Source organism: Dipodomys merriami, unplaced genomic scaffold (genome assembly GCF_024711535.1).
Source record: "Dipodomys merriami isolate MVZ:Mamm:240054 unplaced genomic scaffold, mDipMer1.0.p SCAF_2, whole genome shotgun sequence".
NCBI lineage: Eukaryota > Metazoa > Chordata > Mammalia > Rodentia > Heteromyidae > Dipodomys > Dipodomys merriami.
In genome coordinates this window covers 58,886,746-58,907,924 of record NW_027203381.1, presented here as the reverse complement: position 1 = coordinate 58,907,924, position 21,179 = coordinate 58,886,746, and the positions used below count along the sequence as shown (strand labels likewise).

The window sequence follows — 21,179 nt, the reverse complement described above, 5'->3', positions numbered from 1 at the left end:
TCTCTGCTGTCCCCCAAATGTGATACAAATGACCAGTGGCTCCACAGAAGTACCCCAGGAAGAGCCTCCTAACCCGCTTCCTGTCTGCAGGAACAGACATAGTCCCGGAAGGCTACTGTTCTTCAGGAGAATCTGCAGTCAGCACCAAACATCACTCCACAGCTGCAAAGCCCCCAAGCCTAATGCCTTCCTGTGGAGACGGGATTACAGTAGCAGACCCCAGCCCAGGCTACTGAGGACCACCACCACCACACCTACCTTGGAGGTGAGGGAGGCCAGCGGGCTGGGCTGCCTGAATTGCCTCAGTCAGGCCGGGCTTGTACCCTGATTCACCCACAGGCAGGTTGGGACAGAGGTGATTCTCAACCCTGATGGTGCTCCCCACCCCCACTCCTCCCCACCCCCTCCGTCCTGGGCCCTGCACATACACCCATCCACGACTAGATGGATTTGGCATAGGCTGTCCCAGGTAGAGGCTTGCCAGATGCAGTGTCCAGGCAATGCCCACTCAAGACCCTGCCAGGGCTGGGAGCCCCATGATCTCCACAAGCCTCAGCCCAGGTCCTGAAAAAACCCTTAGCTGGCACTTCTTTCCAGAAGGAAGCCAGGCTGGAAGAGGTTTACTTAAAAAAAAAATTAGTGTATATGAATAGTACACAGAGGTTTAATTGTGCTATTTCCAGACACATATAATGTACTTTGATCAAATTCATCCCCTCTATGCAACCTCACCTTGGGAGGGGCTTCGGGGCAGCCCCACCGCACTCCCTCTGCTCCCGTCGGCAGTGCCCAGCACACCTGGCACACAAGATAGAGAAGGGGACCCTGAGTGGCTGTACCCTGGAGAATCCCTCCTGGCTGAGCACAAGCAGAAACCTCCGAAAGCACACGAGGTGTGTCCTAAGAACAGGATTATTGGGAAAGGACAGGAATTTGATTTCTCACAGTTCTGGAGGCTGGCAGTGTGTGTGTGGGGTGGGGGGGGGAGGAGGTGTCCAAGATCAATGCAGCCACAGACCGGAGAGGGCTGCAGTCCACGTTCCAGATGGCACCCTGCTGCCGAGGACTCTGGATGCTGCATATGACATCAGGTCAGAAGCTAGGTGCAGCAAAGCTCTTCTATGCCAAGCGTTTTCTAAAGGCCCGCAGCCTGGTCCTGAGGGAGGGGCCTTGTGGCCTTTAAAAGGCTTCACCTCCTAACCCCTGCGCCTAGGGCTTTTAGTCAAAACACCTGGCTGTGGAGGCAAGGCTGCAAGCAAAGCATGAGTCAGGACTACTGGGCCAGTTTTATTCCACATGGAGAAACACTCGTGGCCACTGAAAAGCACATGGTTGGTTTCAGCATGTGAAAAACCCAAACCTCTCTTTGGTTAAAATGTAAAGAGCAGAATTGCGGCTGGGAAGGTGGCTCAGTGATAAGAGTACTTGCCTTGCATGCATGAGGCCCTAGGTTTGATTCCTTAGCACCACATAAGCAGAAAAAGCTGGAAGTGGCACTGTGGCTCAAGTGGTAGAGCGCTATCCTTGAGCTGAAGAGCAGAGGGACAGCGCCCAGGCCCAGAGCCATCTCTTAATAAGAATTAATTGCAAAAGTGTTGGTAGTATTTTCTGCATTGTCTGTGTTCCCCCGTGGATGGGTGATCCTCTGGGGACAGGGCCTCTGTCTGTTGGGTCACTGGTGTTGGTGGCTGCCAGCAGTGTCTGGTTGGGGGATGACTGTGTAGATTGGGAGCTTCAGGGGAGGGAAGCAGGGGCAGTGTGGCTGAGGTAGGAGCTGGAGAGAACTGTTTGCAGGTGCGATGCACACAGCTGTCACCACATCCATTCAAATGTTCACACTTTACCAGAAGCAAAGGGGACAGCTGTGCCAGGCTGGTTCTGGCCAATCTGCATGTCTGCCCCTTTCCTGATAGGGACCTGAATCTGCTCAGGAGCTCAACACCCCAACTCTTATCCCCAACAAGTTCCAGGGAACAGTGTAAGAAGTTCAGGCCAGGTACCTGCTAAAGCATCTTAGAACGCCCCCCCCTTCCCACCTGTCACAGCCAAAGGGGGGCATGTGGCCTACAAACAGTCCTTGGGCTGAAGCATGTTCCAGGTGGAGCTGACCCAGAGTCTTGGAAGCACCCCACACCCTCCCAGTGGGTGGAGCCACACAACCCGGTGTTTACTGACCTAAGGGTTCATCTAGGCAAGTCGTGCTTTGGAGGCACACATATGCTGTGTGTTTATTCAAGCGTGTTGTGACATGAATGGCAAGGTACTCTTGGGGACTGATATAGGACCAGGCCGGGAAGAACATTTTGTTGGTGTTTACTGTTTGGACTTGAACCTGGTTCCAAATGCAGTGAACTGCCTTTTTTTTTTTTTTTAAATTATCTTCAAGTTGACAAGGAAAAATTGTATTTCTAGTGCACATCATGATCTGCTAATGTAGACAGACTGTAGTTTAGTTAATCAGGCCATTAACATGTATTACTTCTTTTTTGTGTGTGTGGTGAAAACACTGAAAATCAGCTCTTAGGAATTTTCAGACACATAGCCTATTGATGTCACCTCCTGAGCATGTTTCTCTGAGGGATGGAGGTTGAATCTTTTCATAAACAGCTCCCTGCTGGGCTCCTACCCATCCCACTTCCCATACCCACAGTCTACTTGAGTTCCACTTTTTATACTCTGTATATGAGATCACGCCATGTTTGGCAGAAAGAGGCTTGTGCCACTTAACCTGGTATCCTCCAGGTTCATCCACGTTGTTATAAACAACAGGATCCCCTTTTGAGAGCGGAGGAGTGGTCTACCATGTATATCTCCCATGTTTTCTTCACTCTTCCACTGAGGGACACTTAGGCTAACTGCATATTTTGAGTACTGTGAATAATGCTGCAGCAAACACTGCAAGGAGTGATTTTCTGTAGGAGTAGGTTTTGATTCCTTACTTTTAGTCTTCTGCATATCTATACAGATTGTACCTTGTGGGCACTGATACTAAGAAGTTTGAACAAAACAGTACAAAAGGCTATTTAACTGATAGTAACTTTACCTTGATCACATAAAATACATTTACTACATCCCTCCCATATATATTTTATGTTGAGAAGTAACAAGTTCCATCTTTTTGTTTTAGGATTAACCTCTTGCCACAGCCTTCCTATTAATGGAATTATAAGTGTGCCCTGCACAAGTTATTTCTTTTTCTATTCTGTTCTCCTGTTTTAGTTCTTTAGACTATTGAAAGGGAAACGACCGAATTGTACCCTGAGTTGATCAAGTTCCTCTGCTTTAGCTGCAGGCTCACCGAGAACCTTCTGTGACTACCCTGAGAAGACAGCTTCGGTGACATCACAGGTCAGAGTTCAAATCCCTGCTCTGCCTCTGCTTCAGCAGGTGGCCTGGTTAACTTACTTGTCCTCTGAGCTTGGGCTTGTTCCACCTGTACACTGAGTCTGTAGCTGCCATGGGCTTCTAAGTAGCAATTACTTAATGCTCATCACTGCCCTCAGAGCACAGGTATCCTCACATCCTTCTTCAGAGGCTGGGCCCCTGTGGTCATTCTCAGGAGATACCCACATACATGCCCAGTTCACATCTGGCCATCCACCAGCCAGCTCAGCCTGCTCAGCATTACATGTTCTAGGCCTGGTCTCCTACCTCCCTAAAGGCTCTACTTCATACACATTGAGGCAGACATGAAAACCCACTCGATGATATCTATTTACACATCCATTTCCTGTGGGTTTGCTTCTTAGCATCAGGCACAAGAGCTGGATGGTCCCTGAGTGGGCAGACACAACTGGGCATGTGAGCACGTGAGGAGGTGTCGGGGACTGCCCGGGACTCAGGACTGAGCATGTCCATGGAAGTCCAGCCATGTTGCAGGAGCACCTGGGTGGCTGGCCTCTGCGTGGTGTCTGTGGTGCAGCTGCTGTGTGAACAGAGCCAGGGTCTCTATAAGTAGATGATAAAACCTGACTATGGCCGCAGGGCTGTAAACGCCTCCCACGATTTGATGGATCGAGAGAATTGGTTAGCGGGCTTGCTGGACTCCAACAGACATTTATTGCTAGGAAGGAGAGGCCTGCTGTCACAAAAACACATCAGCAGGTGGTGTGCTCTCCAGGCCTGCGTCTGACACCCTGCAGCAGCCTGATCCACCTCTGTTCGCCAAGGCTGGTGCCCTCCTCATGGTACCTACAGATGCCATCTCTGGGACTCTATCTACTTTCCAAGCTGCAGGGAAATGGGAAAAAGTCCCAAGGGACAACATCTATTTCTTGGAGGGAGAGGTGACATTCCAGTCTGAAGGCCTTGAAGCTGTGGCAGGCAGGGAGTCCAGACTGGGGACTGTGGGCGGAAGCTGCGTGTAGAGGTTGGTTGATCCTGGATCCCCTAGTAGGAGTGTGGAGCAGTAGAGGCTAAACCTTCGGGGACCAGAGCCCTCCTGTGTCCCTGGGATGGCTGTCTCTCACAACCACTCCTCCAGGCAGCCTCAGTCCTCTGTCACGGGTGGGGGGATGAGCCGCAGCTGGAAGTTCTCCTTCTGGAAGACGCTGTTGAAAGCAGGGCTACTCTGGGAGCCACTGAACGGCCTGCAGCCGTCACTGCCGCGGTTCTGGGCGAGTTCAGTAAGGAGAGCCAGCTGCAAAGAAGGGGACACACATGAGGCGAGCCTGTGGAGACATGCCATGTGGGGGGTCTGGGAGGGAGGGGCTCAGAGGTGGAGAGGATGGCATTCCCCTGATCCAGGAGAGGGAAAATCGAGGTTTGGGGCCCTGGGCTGGGTCTCACAAACAAGCAGGATGCCTTGGAGCACGTTCTAGTGAAGACATTTCGAGCCTCCATTTCCGCAGTAGTGATAACTAGATGCATGACCTGTGCTCTCTGGCCCTGCAGAGCCCTGCGGCGCTGCCCTCCGTGTCCCCACTGCTCCTTTCCCTATGCTGCGGGGACCCTGTGCCTCCCTCCTGCACTAAGCAGAGACCCCCGTTCCTAGCTCATTCCAGTCTGCACTCTCTACCAGGGTGCTGGCTCCCCTGGCTCTTCCCCTTCCCCTCCCTCTTGAACCTGGACAGCTCCAAATGGTGAATCAGCCACCAACTTAAACTCGGGCTCCAGAGCGCTACTTGAACCTCCAAAATAAGTCCTCCAATTCCCAGCTTGCTATTCTACCAATGGTGCCAGCCCAACCCTCATCAGTCAATGGCTAAGATCTGAAGAAATGCCAGGAGGGGGGCAGAGGTGCTGTTCACACAAGCCCACCAGGAAGCCAGGCCCCAACCTCAACAGCCTCTTTGAACCTAGGCTACCTTTCTGCAAAAGTCAGAGCCTGATGGCCTGGTGCTCCCGATGCCCTGCCTCAGAGCACAGAACTCACACTCAGGGCTTGAGATTTCTGTCAGAGGCAACCATCTGGACTCAACCCCTAGCGCTAATGGGACGGGAACCTCAGTGTCAAGATGCCAAGTTCTCCAATAACCTAGGAGGAAGCATTGTATCCAGCACTGCGTCCTGAGGAAACTGGCAAGGCTAGATTGGAGGCCTGTGGGGACCATTCTGGAGGGAGGCCACTGTGACCAGAGAGCCAGCTGACTACTTAGGGTCACATATGTTTGACTGCAGTCAGAAGTCCCCGGGACTTCTGAAAGCCTCAGGGAACTATAAGAAGTGTCTTTGCAGTGCCAGACACTATGCTGATGCTTCAGTTTCTCTCTCTCTCTCTCTCCCTCTCTCCCCTTCCTTTTCCTATGTGTGTGCATGTGTGTGTGTGTTCTGTGTGTGTGTGTGTGTGTTGGGGCTTGAACTCAGGGCCAGGGTGCAGTGTCTGAGTTTGTTTGTTCAAGGCAAGAACTCTACCACTTGAGCCATTGCTCCACTTTCCGCTATTTGGTGGTTAATTGGAGATAAGTTTCATGGACTTCCTTTACTGGGCTGGCTTTGAACCACAATCCTCAGAATTTCAGCCTCTTGAGCAGCTAGGATGACGGCAGGAGTCACCAGAACCCAGTTTGCTTTAATCATTTTTCAACCCTTCATGGTACTCTGAGACGTTGGGTACAGCCTGGGTCACTGCCAGTGAGTAGCAGCAGGGTGGGCGAGGTTCATACTGTGGTTCATGTGGCAATCTCAGCTGCGCCCTGATGCCTGCCTACACTGCTGCCTTTCTGGAGATAATCTGCCCATCACTTGTGTCCTGCTCACCCGCCCTGTTCCAACTGCTGACAACATCTCCTGTCATATAGTCTATTATGGCTCTAGGCTCAATGTCCATTTGTTACTTCTGTTGCAAATACAATCCGTGGCTGTGGAAGGAGTCATGTGAAGACCCCTAAGTTCTTTTTTTTGTTTTTAAATGGTATTATAAAGGTGATGTCCAGAGGAGTTACAGTGTCATAAGTCAGGTAATAAGCACGTTTCTTTTTGGACAATGTAACCCCTTTCCTCACTCTCTCCCAGTCTCTCCCTCCTGTCCCCATGCAAGGACTCCAAGTTCTAAGTACCAATTTATCAAAAATAACTGCATCCCAGGTCCTAGCTCAGCTACATGCTGTGGTCTAATTTGCACCCACTAACTCCCATGCTTACGCTCTGTGAACAGTGGATGCTAAGGACCCCGGGAGGAGAGGGGCCAACGCCTCTGCTGATGCTGTGCTGTGGTGGCGAGATGCCCCTCTGCTCAAACCCGCCATGTGCCGCTTCCCTCCTGCTGTAACCCTGGCAGGTGCCCGGCAGTCTGACAAGGGTCTGCCAGGAGATTCCACTCATGGCTCCCAAGAGAGCAGCACTTTTACTTTCTGACACCATGAGGTTCATAGAGCAAACTCAAATAGTTTATATTTCCTAAGCAAAGTTATTTTGGGTTCTCTTTCTGTAACTTAGTGACCTGGAAACTGCTGGGTTGCGAGTGAGGCTCAGCAGCCTAAAGCCCAGCTTTGTTCTCAGAAGGCCCAGAACCTCGGCTCCTGGGGCAGTGCTTGGCAGAAGCCGGGACGCATGGAGTGGCTCTAGCTCAATAAGGTTGGTGGGCCACGCACTGGAGATGCCTGGAGAAGACTCTTGGACAGGAACCTCTAGGAAACCTGCTCTCAGAGGGAGTGCCACTTTTCCTTGGTGCTTGTCTGTGAATGGGTATGGGGCAGCACACTCAGGCAGAGCTGCAATCTAGGAGCAGATGGGCCAGGACAAGCTAATGGACCCAGTGTGCAGGTGGGGTCTGGGTGACCTGGGGGTGGAGATAGTGGCAGGGGTGGGGAGGGAGCAGAGTGGCCGTAGGCAAGGGGGTAGCAGGCCACAGCTGGATGGGGAAGAGGAGCCAGGCTGCAGTACGGGGAAGGGCCAGGAGGGATGCTAACTGATCAGAAGACCTGCAGTGGCTTCTGCAGTAACAGAGACTTGACCCAGGTAGTGGAGTTGGGAAAGGAGAGAGTGGAATGGATGTCAGCCTTTCCAGTAAGTGGCTGGAACGTGATGGCTGAGCTGCCAGGCTTCTGCTTTAGGTGACTGGATGGGACATGGTGCCACTTCTCAGGCTGGCTCTTGTCAAGGCTGAGAGTTAATGAGGATGCTGAAGGGCCTGTGGGACATCAGCACAGCTCGTAGCTAACTCTGAACTTGCTCCTGCAGTTCTAGCACATTACTGGACTTTATTCTGGCATGAAGACCAGTTTTCCCAGTCTTCACAGCAGTTGGGCATGGTCACGGGTCTACATCTGACCGATGGAGGTATGTGGAAGTGGGATGCATTGCTTCTACGGAGGGCTAATTCCCATCTCCCTCTCTCTCCTCTTGCTAGCTGGAATGCAGTTGTGATGGTTTAGGGCTGGGGCAACTGTGCTGAACCATGCAAGTATACTCCATGAGCTACAGAAAATCTGTAAGCAAGTTTATGGAAGGTGCCCAGTGTCTAAGACACTTCTGTCTTGTTGAAGCCACCGTACTGGGTGTTGATCTTTCATGGCTAAAGAGCATTCATCCAGAAGTCCAGGAGGGCTGGGTCTTAGGGCAGGATGGCAGTCACTGACACAAAGGAAGGCTTCACAGAAGCCCTTCTGTGTTCTCAGGGTCCACCATAGGTAAGGGACAGACACCTCTCCACTGCTTCTGCTTCCTTAGCAAAGTTCTCAGTGCTCTCTGAGGCCATGACAGGGATGCAGCTAGGACTGAGGGAGGCTAGGATTGGGACTCCATGGCCTTGACTTTCCGAATAAGGAAACATAAGCATTACCCTGGAGCTTCCTCGGTAGAGCCGGCAAAGCTGATCAAATGACTGGATTTGCTGTGGATCCAGAACAGGTTCTGAGGTTACCTGAGAAAGAAAAAGAAAAAGGTAAATAATACCACCACGAGGCTGTTGGTGCCTTGCCTCTGAATTTGACCCACACCAAGAATAGAGCGAGGCATAGTGGTTCCTTTGTTCTTCTGAGGAAAATCTCTACTACTCGCAATTAGGGAGGAAGACTACTGGCATTCACTAGAAATGGGTGTGTCCCTCTGCAGCCCTTGCTTGGTGCTGTGTCCAGCTTGACTAGCTGTGGACTCACTCTGTTCGATATGGCCTCGAAAGTCTCCTATGTCCTTTGGGGCTTCCTGATTCCTCTCTGCCATCACTATGCAGAGTGATCTTGCTTCATCCAGTCTTGCCCTCCCATGCTCTTCACTTAACCTGGTCCACAGAGTTCCTTTCTTTCACCTGCAGGCTGTGGCTTAGAAGAGGTGAAGGCTCACCATACTTGCTGCTAGCATGCTTGTCTGATCAATGCAGTGCTGTAGCTGTCTCTCCGTGGATCTGCTCCAACTTAACACTCAACACTCAACTTACACTCAAGTGGGATGGGGAAGGCAGCACAGGTCAGAGGTGAACACAGACTCTTCTCACACTAACCTGGGCAGAGGGTACAGCTTACTGTGAGGTGACAGACGGTAGCCTCAATGGGATACTGTCTAACCTGCCTGGCACCATTAGGTGCCAGGGTCTCTATAGGTGCTAGATTTTGACACTATGGTCTGGAGATACTATTGGTTAAAAGCTGATTTCAGAAGTGTTTTTGTGTTTCTGTACAATGAGTGTGTGTGTGTGTGTGTGTGTGTGTGTGTGTGTGTGTGTGTGTGTGTATGGGGAAGATGCATGCCAGTACTAGGACTTGAATCCAAGGTTTTCTATTCTTGCTTAGCTCTTTTGCTCAAAGCTGGTGTTCTACCACTTGAGCCATAGCTCCACATCTTGTGTTTTTGTGTCAGATTAGTAATGATGCCTTTCTTTGCCTTAGATCCTGAAGGTTTTAAGCAGGAATTGTAAAGGATTCTGCAAATGAAACGCTGTGTGTGTGACAAGTGCTTCAGCGCTGAAGGGCCTGGGTGTTACATTCACCCTCAGGGCTGAGGGATCCGGGGGCCCGGGGTGGTCTGAAGATGTATGTTGGCCACAGGCCTCATTCAGGTGGACAGGGAAAAGGATGGGTGGGCACAGGAGGCTCGGGGCCACTATGCCTGGGAGCTGAACATTTCATGTGGGTCATCTTACGCAATCCTCAAAACCACTCTATGAGAAAGGACCTGGCATCTTGACAGGCGCGTAAATTTCACTTGTCATCTAGGATTCTTTGCTTCCTTCCTTTCAAGCTTCCACCCCTCCTGGCTCAGGAATGGAAACAAGCACTGCGTAAGATCCATCCTGCTAGCCTGGCAGGCAGCTACCGCAGCTCCATCTCCTAGTTGGGGAAATGAGGTTTGAGGATGCTGAACATGGCAGCCCTTGAGAAGGTGTGTAGTTCCTGGGCTTCTAGAATACCACATGGCACATCAGATAATGTCAAGGCAGATATAGCTTTAGCCACCAGCCCAGGCAGGCCACAGGAGCTCCTGATGTGCTTGGTGGCGGGGGGCGGGGGGGCTGGGGAGGTGCTGGCTCAGTGGAGGTTGTGAGCAGGGGGAGGAGAGCCCCTCAGGGCTCTCCTTTCATTTAGTTAGACTCATTTCTCTGGGTCTTTCAGACATACCAAGGGTCCCTCTGTGCTCTGAGAATGTTAAACTTGCCTTGACACTCTTTGTGAAACTTTTGTCCTCAGTATTATTTGGTAAGAAAAATGATCACATTTTTTTCAAGAGAAAGTGTGTGCATTACTACACTTCTGATAGACTGTGGATGGGGCCCAGGGGAGCCCTAAGCTAAAAAAAGACCTGAAGGTCAAACAAATACTGCAAACCTAGCTCAAACCAAAGCACAGAGAGGAAAAACACCTCTTTCGAGGCCATTAAGAGTAGAAAGCAAGGTCCTGACACTTGGTTTAATCCAATCCCCTTAGTGCTACTGGCACAAGCTGGGAAACAGGATGTCATCAAGATAGGCATGGGCCATTTGATGCACTGGGGCCACCACTTCACGGTGCATTTGTCAAGGGACCAACTATCCTATCTGCTCTGCACTTTACTTAGATCCTAGCACTGTGTGGTAGGGGGTTAAAAAGGAAAGCCCTAATGGAAACAAGTAGAAAGGGGACTAAGCAGGGCACTTGGGGTGAGGCAAGTTAATTAAAAATGACAGCAGAAAGGCTGAGTGCACAATGATGGAACAGTGAGAATAAGAAAAGGTTACTCCTTACAGTACCTATGTAAACAAACCCTTTGTCTTGAGGGGATTTTATCAGCACACCATCTCATAAACTACATTTCATGTACAATGGCACATGAAATTCCATGATGGATGACATAGGTGGTGCTGGTCATGTCTGAAGATCACTTAAGGAATTTCCACCACATTTATACAGAGAAAAGCTGTGTTGGACATGGTAGTCTTATTCCTATTTATGCTGTGTTTTCTTTTGGTGGTACTGGAGTTTGGAACTCAGAGCCTGCTCTACACTTAAGCCACTCCTTCAGTTTTTTTTTTTTTTTTTTACTTTAGTTTTCATATATGATTGTGTTTTTTCCAGGGCCTGCCCTGGACCATGATGCGACTCCCAAGGCCTGAACTCAGGGCCTGGGCGCTGTCCCTAAGCTCTTCAGCTCAAGGCTAGCGCTCTACCACTTGAGCCACAGCGCCACTTCCAGCTTTTTTCTTTCTTGCTTACGTGGTGCTGAGGAATTGAACCCAGGGCCTCAGGCATGCAAGGCAAGCGCTCTACCACTGAGCTACCTTCCCAGCCCCAAACTATGATCTTTCTATCTTTATCTCATGGTAGCTGGGAACATAACTACACCTGGATTACTAATCTCTCTCCATTCCTTCCTTCCTTTGAGACAAGGTCTAACTATGTTGCCCAAGCTGGCCTTAAACTCTTGACCTTCCTGACTCAACATCCTGTGTAGCTGAACTAAAGGTTTGAATTAACAACCTGGCCATTGCATTTTTTTTCATTTCTCTCCAGAGGAAATGCAGTAGGCTCTAAATGGTCTGCTATAAGTGCACAAGACAACCCTGGTTTTAGATTATTTCCACAGACATGCAGTGTTTTTAAAACTTAGACATCCTTACTGGCTTATCCTATTGGAGATAGTGTAGAATCAGTCCAAATACTTTTAAGAAGTGAAGGTCTTGTGAGATAACTAGATAACCATACTGTTAAAAATAAATAGAGTCATGTCAAGGGAGCCAAAATAATTCAATAATTGTGATGGGAAAATTAGATATGCATATGTTGAAAACTAAAATTGGATCCTTGTTTGTCACCATGCACCAATATCAACTCACAGTGGATCAAAGACCTCAACAGAAGACCTGAAACTTCAAAACTACTACAAGATGGAGTAGGAGAAACATTATAAATAACTATTTATAGGCATAGGCAGGTACTTTTTGAAAAGTGTCCCAGGAGCACAGCAAATAGTAGAGAGACTTGACAAATGAGCTTATGTTGAAATAAAAAGTTTCTTATACAGGACTGTAGGCATTTACAGTAAGGCCTCCTCTAAGATACTTAGAGGAGGAGCACATGCCTCTGATCATATATAAAGCAATATTTATCAGAAAAAATTCCAAGAAACGGAAATGTGTGTTTTTTCTTTGTTGCTGTTTTTGTTTTCTTTTCATCTTATTTGTTCATTTATCTGTCTTTAGGAAGGGTAAAGGGGATGAACAGAAATGGAGGAGCAAAAGATGAACAGATACAGTAGTGGTACTTATTAGATACTATGTTCAAAATGAACTATACAGGGCTGGGAAGGTGGCTCAGTGGTAGAGCGCTTGCCTTGCATGCATGAGGCCCTGGGCTCGACTCCTCAGCACCACATAAGCAAAAAGAAAAAAGCTGGAAGTGGCGCTGTGGCTCAAGTGGTAGAGCATTAGCCTTGAGCTGAAGAGCTGAGGGACAGCGCCCAGGCCCAGAGTTCAGGCCCCACAACCAGACCCCCCCCCAAAAAAAAAATGAACTATACAACTTGTGGTCAGAGATGGGAGGGAAAAACTGGGAGAGAGCAAGGAAAGGTGTGACATTGTTCCAAAAGAAATATACTCTGTATCTGACTTACGTAACTATTCTGAACAGCATCTTTATATATATTTTTTTTCTTTCATTTTTTTTTTGGGGGTCCAGTCGTGGGGCCTGAACTCTGGGCCTGGGCGCTGTCCCTCAGCTCTTCAGCTCAAGGCTAGCACTCTACCACTTGAGCCACAGCGCCACTTCCAGCTTTTTTCTTTTTGCTTATGTGGTGCTGAGGAATCGAACCCAGGGCCTCAGGCATGCAAGGCAAGCGCTCTGCCACTGAGCCACCTTCCCAGCCCACATCATCTTTATAACAACAATAAAAAATGAGAAAAAAAACCCTCAAAATTTTTGCATACCAATGGAAATAGTTACTAGAAAGACAGCCAACAGACCGTTACCAACAATACATCTGACAAAGACCATATATCCAAAATATACAAGCAATTCAAGAAATTAACCCCACTAATAAACCAATCAATAAATAGGTAAAGGAGGGAGATACTTCTCAGAAGAAGAGGTAAGAGGTAAGAATGGCAAATAAACACATGAAGAAATGCTGAACATCCCTGGCCATAAAGGAAATGAAAATCTAAATAACTTTGAGATTCACCCCAGTAAAATTATCCAGCATTAAGTTTTAAACAATAACAAATGCTGGTGGGGATGTAAGAAAAAAGGAACCCAATTGCACTGTTGGTGGGAATATAACCTAGTACAACCACTCTGGAAACTAAACATAGATCTTCCCTATGACCCAACCATACCCAGAACATTACAAATTAGGTGGTAAAGACACTTGCACTATTCACAATAGCTAAATTTATGCAAATAGCCCAGATGCGTTACACAATGTATGGATGCATAAATAAAAAAATGTGTACCTAAAAAAAAAAAATGTGTACCTATACACAATGGAATTTTACTCATCCATTAGAAAGAATAATATTATGTCACTTGCAGGGAAATGAATGGATCTAGAACAAAGTGTGTTAAGTGAGGTAAACCAACCTCAGAGAGAAAAACAGCACATAGTTTTTCTTATATGTGGAAGCTAGATCTAAATACAACTGGACATGATAACTTACACTGGAATTCTAGGTATCTGCACAAAAACAGACTAAAAGAGGATACTCTTGGGGGAAGAACTCAAAGGCATAATTCCTTTGAACATGTAAAATACTATTTATACAAACAAATTCCAGGAAATGAAAACATTTTTTGTTGTTGTTGTTGGTAGTAGTGTTGTTTTTGCTTTTCCGGTTTTTTGTTTTTTGTCTTTTTAGAAGGGGCCAAGGGGGAGGTGCAGGAATGGAGGGACGAAGGGAGGAACAAATGCAGTTATAGTTCAGTAGACACTAGGAAATGAATTATGAAACTTGTGGGAAAGGATGGGAGGGAAAAACTTGGTGAAAGCAAATGGATGACATTGTCAAAAAAAGAAGTGTACTCATTACCTGACTTACGAAATGGTAATCCCTCTGTACAACACCTTAACAATAACAATAAAATTATATTTTAAAAATAGAGTTACACTGCTGGGCAACAACTATAATTCTAGCTACTCAGGAGGTTGAGATCTGAAGATCATAGTTTGAAGCCAGCCCAGTCAGGAAAGTCTGCGAGACTCTTATTTCCAACTAACCAACAAAAGCCAGAACTGAAGCTGTGGTTCAAATGGTAGAATACTAACCTTGAGCAAAAAAATCCCAGATGGGGCTGGGAAGGTGGCTCAGTGGTAGAGTGCTTGTCTTGCATGGATGAGACCCTGGGTTTGATTCCAGCACCACATAAGCAGAAAAAGCAGGAAGTGGAGCTGAGGCTCAAGTGATAGAGCGCTAGCTTTCAGCTTAAGAGCTGAGGGACAGCACCCAGGCCCAGAGTTCAGGACCCACGACCAAAAAAAAAAAAAAAAAAATCCCAGAGACAGCACACAAACCCTGAGTTCAAACCCCAGGACTATAGAACTTTCAAATGATGATCCAGACTGTTTTCTGACCCAATAACTTCTCAAATTTTAATGTTCAGGGGAATCACCGGGGGGTGGGGGTGGTACTTGTTAAAATGTGGATTTGGCTAAGTGTGGTTGTGTATACCTGTGATTCCAGCACTTGGGAGGCTGAGGCAGGAGGAATGTGAGTTTGAGGCCAGTTGGGGCTATAGAGTGAGGCCTTGTCTTATACCCAGGGTGAAAAAAGAAGCAGATTCTGGTCAGCAGGTCTATGATGGGACTTGAGATCCTGTGTGTCCAACAACTTTTGTGCATTCCTGCCTGCACTTCGAGTAGCAGGATTCTCCTGTGCACACAACATAGCAGAAGCATCTTGAGACTGACCTTACTGGGTTGCTATTGGGAACAAAATACTCAGATTCTGAGTGTTTTGGCTCCAGACCTAACTATACCAAAATACTAGTTAATTCTAAGGTGACTTGATTAGTGATGTTGTTTGAAACATCCTTGTTAGAAAGTTTAAGATGGGATTGTCTCTGCCCTGGTTCATGTGGTTCTTACTATGGAAACTGGGGGACAGGGCCAGTGAGAACACAAGCTCAACATGCACAGGCAGGCCCCATTTCAACCATATAGCACACCCAGATGAGGGGGCAGGGCAGCATCTCAGGCCATGAGGTATCCCATGATTCCATTCTCCTATTGGCCCCCTAAGTTCCTTGCAGATGCAAAAGAAGGCATTTTCCCTTATTTTTCCAGTTCTGGGGCTTGAACTCTGGGCCTGGATGCTGTCCCTGAGCTTCTTTTGCTCAAGGTGAGTGCTCTACCACTTGAGCCACAGAGCCACTTATGACATTTTTTTTTTGTGTGTGAAAATACCATACAGAGGGGTTACAATTACAGGAACAAGGTAATGAGTACATTTCTTATCAAGCATTGTTGCCTCTTCCTTTGTTTCCCCTTACTGGAGATGAATCTCACAGAGTTTCCTGTCTGGGCTGGCTTTGAACCACAATCTCGGCTTCCTGAGTAGCTAGGATTACAGACATGAACTACCGATGCACAGCAAGAAGGTATTTTTCTAATGATTGCATCCACATAAATTGAAAAATACAGTTGTTCCATAGGTGACAGATTCTTTCTCATAACAGGAGCCATTATCCTGGGCTCAATGATCAGCCTCAGGGGTGACTACTGGGGTTGCCCTGGAACTCCAGGATGAGAATGGCCCATGTATGGTCAGAGCCACACATGGCTGTGGTAAAGCATCAAAGCATCTGAAGATGTCATCTGAAGGAAAAACAAGAGAACTGTAGATGTGCCAAGGGCTTCATAGGTGTTCAGCTGCCTTGAAATTCTTCCCAGAACTGTTTTAGGATAAGAACATTTTTGAAAGAAACCACCAGGGGATGGCAATAAATGATGAAGCTATGGATTTGTCCCTAGTTCTAATAGATTTAGGAGGTGAAGGCTAGATGGGGGAGAGGCAGACCCCCCAGAAAAGGAAATGTCCACAGAAAGCCTGTGCATAGGCAATGCCCTGCCTACGCAAACTGTGTGCCATGGAACTGGCTCCTGTGCTATCAAAGCCTCTATGCTTCAACAGACGTGTCAGAAACCCCTACTACATAAAGCCATGAGGTACAAAGATAAATCAAAAGAAAAGAGGAATCTAATGCTTCACAGATTCTGGGTCAATGAGACCCCACAAAAAGATTTCATCTTCTCCAATGGTGATAGCCAACACTAGACAGTTTACTGATGTACAATAACCATCCACTGCCTGTTTGCGAGCAGGCAATGGATGGTTACTGTACATCAGTAACCTCTGACACTGTCTATATAACTCATCAATATGTCCTGGAAATTACAGCATTTGAGGTCCAAATTATACTCAGACATTTCAGCTCTAGCCCCTCCTAGAATGCTTCTCCCCAAGCCTGTCAACAGACTAGTTCACTCCTCGCTGCTTCCACATGACCCAGCAAGCCACACACTGCTCTCTCTCTGAGTTGAAAATGTCCAGGCATCTCTTCTCCTGCTAGCATGTGAGCCCCATGATAATCAGATAGATTCAGTGTTCTAGACCCCGTAATGTGGATTTGCTAAACTGCTGACTACAAGTGTAGTAATGGGCACCAACTCACTCTCCTGATCCTGTGGGAAACCACTGGCATCTTTCTATTTTCAAGAAGTTGGACTTTGTCCTGTATCTTAGCCAAACTATCTATTTTATTTTGTTTAACCAGGTTTGAGGAAAGAATTTTTTTTTTCATGTCATAAAACACAAGCACTAACTCTTTAAGAAGGTGGAAAAATTTACCAAATGAGTGGGGCTGTGGTTAACTGGCTCTTTCTGTTGTGTCCCTGACATTGCGCATGATTAAGGCCTGCTGGGGTGATACTGCAGAGGCTGGGGTAGAAATCTGTGCTCTATAGCTCATCTGCCAAAGACCCACTCATCCCTGACTTCAATCACTACTAGCAGCACATTCTTGGGCAAGCTGCCTGCTTTCTCACAGCTGGGTGGTTTTTGTTTTTGGGAACCTGGGGCAAATGGGCAGAGCCACACGGCATGAGGTAGTTGAGAAGATGAGAGAAGGAAGTGCATGCAGAATACACCCAGAACTCTCATTACATGCTGAACCAGGAGGGCATGAAGAACATGCAGCCCAGTGCTCGGCACCAGTCTCCATTATGAAATGCTGCCTGCCCGAACCTCATCTTAATGTGTCTATGCATGCAGAAAGCAGAGGAATGAAAGCTCAGGTATGGGCAAAAACGGCAAGGCTGGGGGTGGGAATGGGGTGCTGCAGAAGAGAGACAGGGTACGAGGTCCCTATCTAACCAACAACAGGCATCTGTTTAACCGGTGTCCAGCACTGCTTGGTGCTCAGCTGCTATAGATATTTCCTGCCCATCAAATGGATGAAGGGCTGAGAGGGCGAGTAAGCAGATTTTCTAATTCTTTTTGATTCTCTGGAGCCTCCATAAATCCTCTGCAATGCAGAAGAGCATGGGGCAGGCTTTGACAGACTTAGTTCAACCTGGATTCTTGATGAGTGGCTCTGGACAGGGAATTCAGCTTCTCTGTTTTGTTACCTGTAACACTCAACTTTGCAAAATTATTGTGAGGATTACAGATAATATATAGGCTTGGAGCTTGCCTGTTAGATGTCTAATAAATGATAGCAATTACTTCCTGCCCATGTAATTGTAACCCCTCTGTACAGTATGTTCACAAATAAAATAAAAAAAAATGATAGCAATTACTGTGACATGTGTGTGCTCATATACGCATTTTATTTTTTGTTGGTCATGGGGCTTGAACTCTGGGCCTGGGTGCTAGCTATCCCTTTCAGCTCAAGGCTAGTGTTCTACTGCTTGATCCACAGCTCCACTTCTGGCTTTTTGGCGGTTAATTGGAGATAAGAGTCTCATGGATTTTGCTAGCTTCAAACTCAGATCTCAGCCTCATCTGTAACTAGGATTATAGACAGCAGCCACCATTGTCTGGTCTCATCCTGTCATACCTCCCTATATAACCCTAACAGGTCATGTCACTCTACAGGGGCTATGTTCCAGTTTATTACAGGACAACACCATGGTAGGCCACACTATATCATGTGGGCACCTTGAGATAAGAGGCATTTGGGTCACGAGAGTTTAAGGAAAATTGTAATGTTTATTGAGGCTAATCATGGCTTTTATTGCACAACCAGAAGCAAATGAGGGCAACTAACTAGAAGCACTGTCAGAGACTCATGATAGCCTTGAAGGGAAAGGAGATTCAGTCTATAGAGGCTGTCTAGAACAACGGATTTGCTGTATCAGTGTCATACATAAAAGTGGGGGCAACAAAAATCTGAACACAATCTCAATTTGGAAAATGCAATAAACATCCAATACCCTTTCCCGCATTCCTGGCCCTTCCAGTCCCTCGGCATAGAATGGGCTAGAAATGATTTCCCAATTGCAAGAGAGAGAAAAATGATTTGATGCTGAGAGTAAATTTCTATCTTCTCATGTAATGAAGTCCAATGATAAGCGCTGAAAATTAAAACTGTAGATGAACATTAGAGGAAGAAACAGTGACAGCCCTGGCAATGACCTGGTGATACTCAGCATTAAAGTAAATCCGGTGGAAAATTAAGTCCTGATGATCTACAAGAGTCCCAGGGAGAGGGACACGAGGTGAGTGCAAATGCGCCAGCACATTTCAAAGCTCAGTGACTCATAGAGGTGGTGGAAGTGAGAGCTGTAATTACATCCGCTGGAAGGAAGAAGACAAACCAGGGTTCCTAGCATCCAAACCTCTTAACCAGCATACTGAGCTTCTGGAAAGGCAAACAACCTGATTCACTGCCACCTGGAAGGCTGGGCATAACAGCACAGTAATTCTGGGAATTCTGGATGTGACACCTGCCAAGGCACACATAGACATAGATGGTTTCTGAAGACTGGGCTCTGCTTGTTCACTTCTTATTCTCTACCGAAAATAAGATCCTGAATTCCAGATCCCAACACTTCAGTCCCTAATTGTCTTCCTATATGAACACACAAGCAAATCAAGCCAGTTTGAGCCTGTTCCTTGGGATGCTCTGTATCCTTTGTCTACACAATCACCTGTCATTTCCCTATTCTAGGAGCCTTCTATGCAAATTGCTGCAATTCTTCGGAGTAGTACGAATGGACTGAGACCTCTTTCCCACTTGTCTCCTCCTGCCTGCCCTCAACTTCAGTTTCAAATCTGTTAATACTATAATCTATTACAGGGCTTCTATCCTAAGCTGTTGCAAACTAGACGTAGTAACTATTTATAGCTTTTGCCTAAAATGAACCATGGCTTTGGAGATGAGAGCAAACCACAGCTGCTTCCCTCTGTGAGGAGGCAACACCCTTCCTAAAGGGCTCACCACAACACAACAGCCCCATCCTAATACTGCAGAAATCACCACAGCTTACAAGCAATAATGACTTAGGCTATGAAATAATAAACTAAGCAGACAAGTTTCCTAGCTGCCTGGAGAGACAAGGGAAATGAGCAGGAGTTCTGAATGCTGGTGACAGCGTGACCTTTCACAGCAAAAGTGGGAAAATGCTGGTTGAAACCCTCTGAAATGTGAAAAGGAGGAACAGCCCCTCCCTCCCCCAGCAACAGCTCATGTAGGACTGCTATTGCTAGTCACAAGGACTTTACATATACTATCTCAGCGGTCACTGAAAAACTCTGAGAGGTAGGTAGGTTGTTTTTTTTTTCAAATGAAGATATTTTTATTATCTTTTAAGAGTTGTAGAAAGGTTACCATTCAACTAATTAGTTTATAAGTACGGTACATCTTGACAGATGTCAATTACCATTTTCTCCCATTCCTCCCTCCCATCTAGCTTCTAATTTTCCCATAATTAACAGATTCACCAATCTATTGAGTACCTAATGTCTACTGGTTTGGTTTGCAGAGGTGCCCTCAATGGTCCTTTTTTTTTTTTTTTTTTTTAATTATCTTTAAGTAGTTGTACAAAGACGTTCCCATTCTATAAATCAGTTGGTAGGTAGGTAGGTTTGTGCGCACGCGCATGCGTGCACTATAGAAGGACGTGAAAATTCAGGACCTCATACTCACTCACTTGCTTACTTAGCTGGCACTCTACCACACTTCCAGCCTGGCTTTTTGCTGATTAATTGAAGATGGAGTCACTTGGACTTTTCTGCCTGGCTTGGCTTTGAACCACAGTTCTCAGATCTCATTCTCTTGAGCAGCTGGGATTACAAGATGGTATGTGCTACCATTAACTGCTACTCTGTAGTCAAAGAAACTGAGGGGCTGGGTTCAGTAATGCACCAAAGGTCATTCTGGTTGTTGGTGGAGCACAGATCTGAAGTGAGGCAGTCCAGTTCCAGATGTTTCTTTCGCTTGGCTGTCTTAGGATCAGTGTGGAGGAAGCCTGATACTTTTAAGGAACACAAAACATGGTGTCAAAGGGTTCACTGTGGTCAGAAAGCCTCAGCCATGGTCTTGTAAGAGTGCTGGCCTCTGGCCATCTTTGAGATTCTGCTTTCTTTCTTTTCAAGTTCATCCCAGCAGGGCTGCACAAAAGGATGAAGGAAGAGAGAAAAAGAGAATAGGGAGAAAAGGAGGGAAGGAGGAGGGAGAGAGGGAAAGAGAGACAGAAATAACTGGAGCTCTAGGGTTCTGGCCCTGGAGTCAACTAAAAACTAAGCAAAGCTCTATAGTGGCAGTGCGGGGCCTCCTGCCTGGCGCAGACTGTTTGCGTGCACACCGGGTGATCTTGAATGCCCTGTGCCATCAAAGAATGAATTCTGAACGTGGCTCTGACGCTGCTCATTAGTGACACTAATTTGCTATGCTTGTACCCTCGATGCCAACCATCTTATGTAAAAATGGAGGAAATGTCTGCATACCATCTTCCAGGGCTCTTGTTAGAGAAGGGCATGGACTCAGTTTCCCTTTGTCCACTGGTTTCTGTCCTTATTTTAGCTACTTTAAAGCAAACAACATTATCCCAGGGAAGTCTAATATATACATAAGGGAATAAAGTCTCGGATATTAAAACAGAGTTGTAAGAGACAGGATGGCTCCACCATCCATGTTTGACAAACTCAGGTTCTGGGACTGTGTTGGCATGATGGGCTTCTTCCCACAGGCAATGGCAGCTGCCTGCTCTGCTGGTGACTGAGGCTGGTGCTGGACCTACCAAGGGCCTTCCAGGGCGGTGGGTGGAGCCACCCAGCAGGTCAGCACCATTAAACACTGCCATTACAGAGGGAACTAAGTGTACTTTTCATGCTTATC

General features: G+C 47.0%; 1 protein-coding gene across 2 annotated transcripts in view; it reads right to left on the bottom strand.

Moving 5' to 3' along the window:
- Positions 1-2,386: 2,386 nt before the first annotated feature.
- The window catches only part of Vps8 (VPS8 subunit of CORVET complex), a 228,588-nt gene continuing 209,795 nt past the window's right edge, over positions 2,387-21,179 (bottom strand). For both annotated transcript variants that reach the window (XM_070029739.1, XM_070029740.1), the window contains 2 exons: positions 8,222-8,302; positions 2,387-4,639 (listed from right to left, as the gene is read on the bottom strand). In XM_070029739.1, the coding sequence (XP_069885840.1) occupies positions 4,490-4,639; positions 8,222-8,302 (231 nt within the window). In that variant the 3' untranslated portion in view covers positions 2,387-4,489. The remainder of the gene's footprint in view (positions 4,640-8,221; positions 8,303-21,179) is intronic.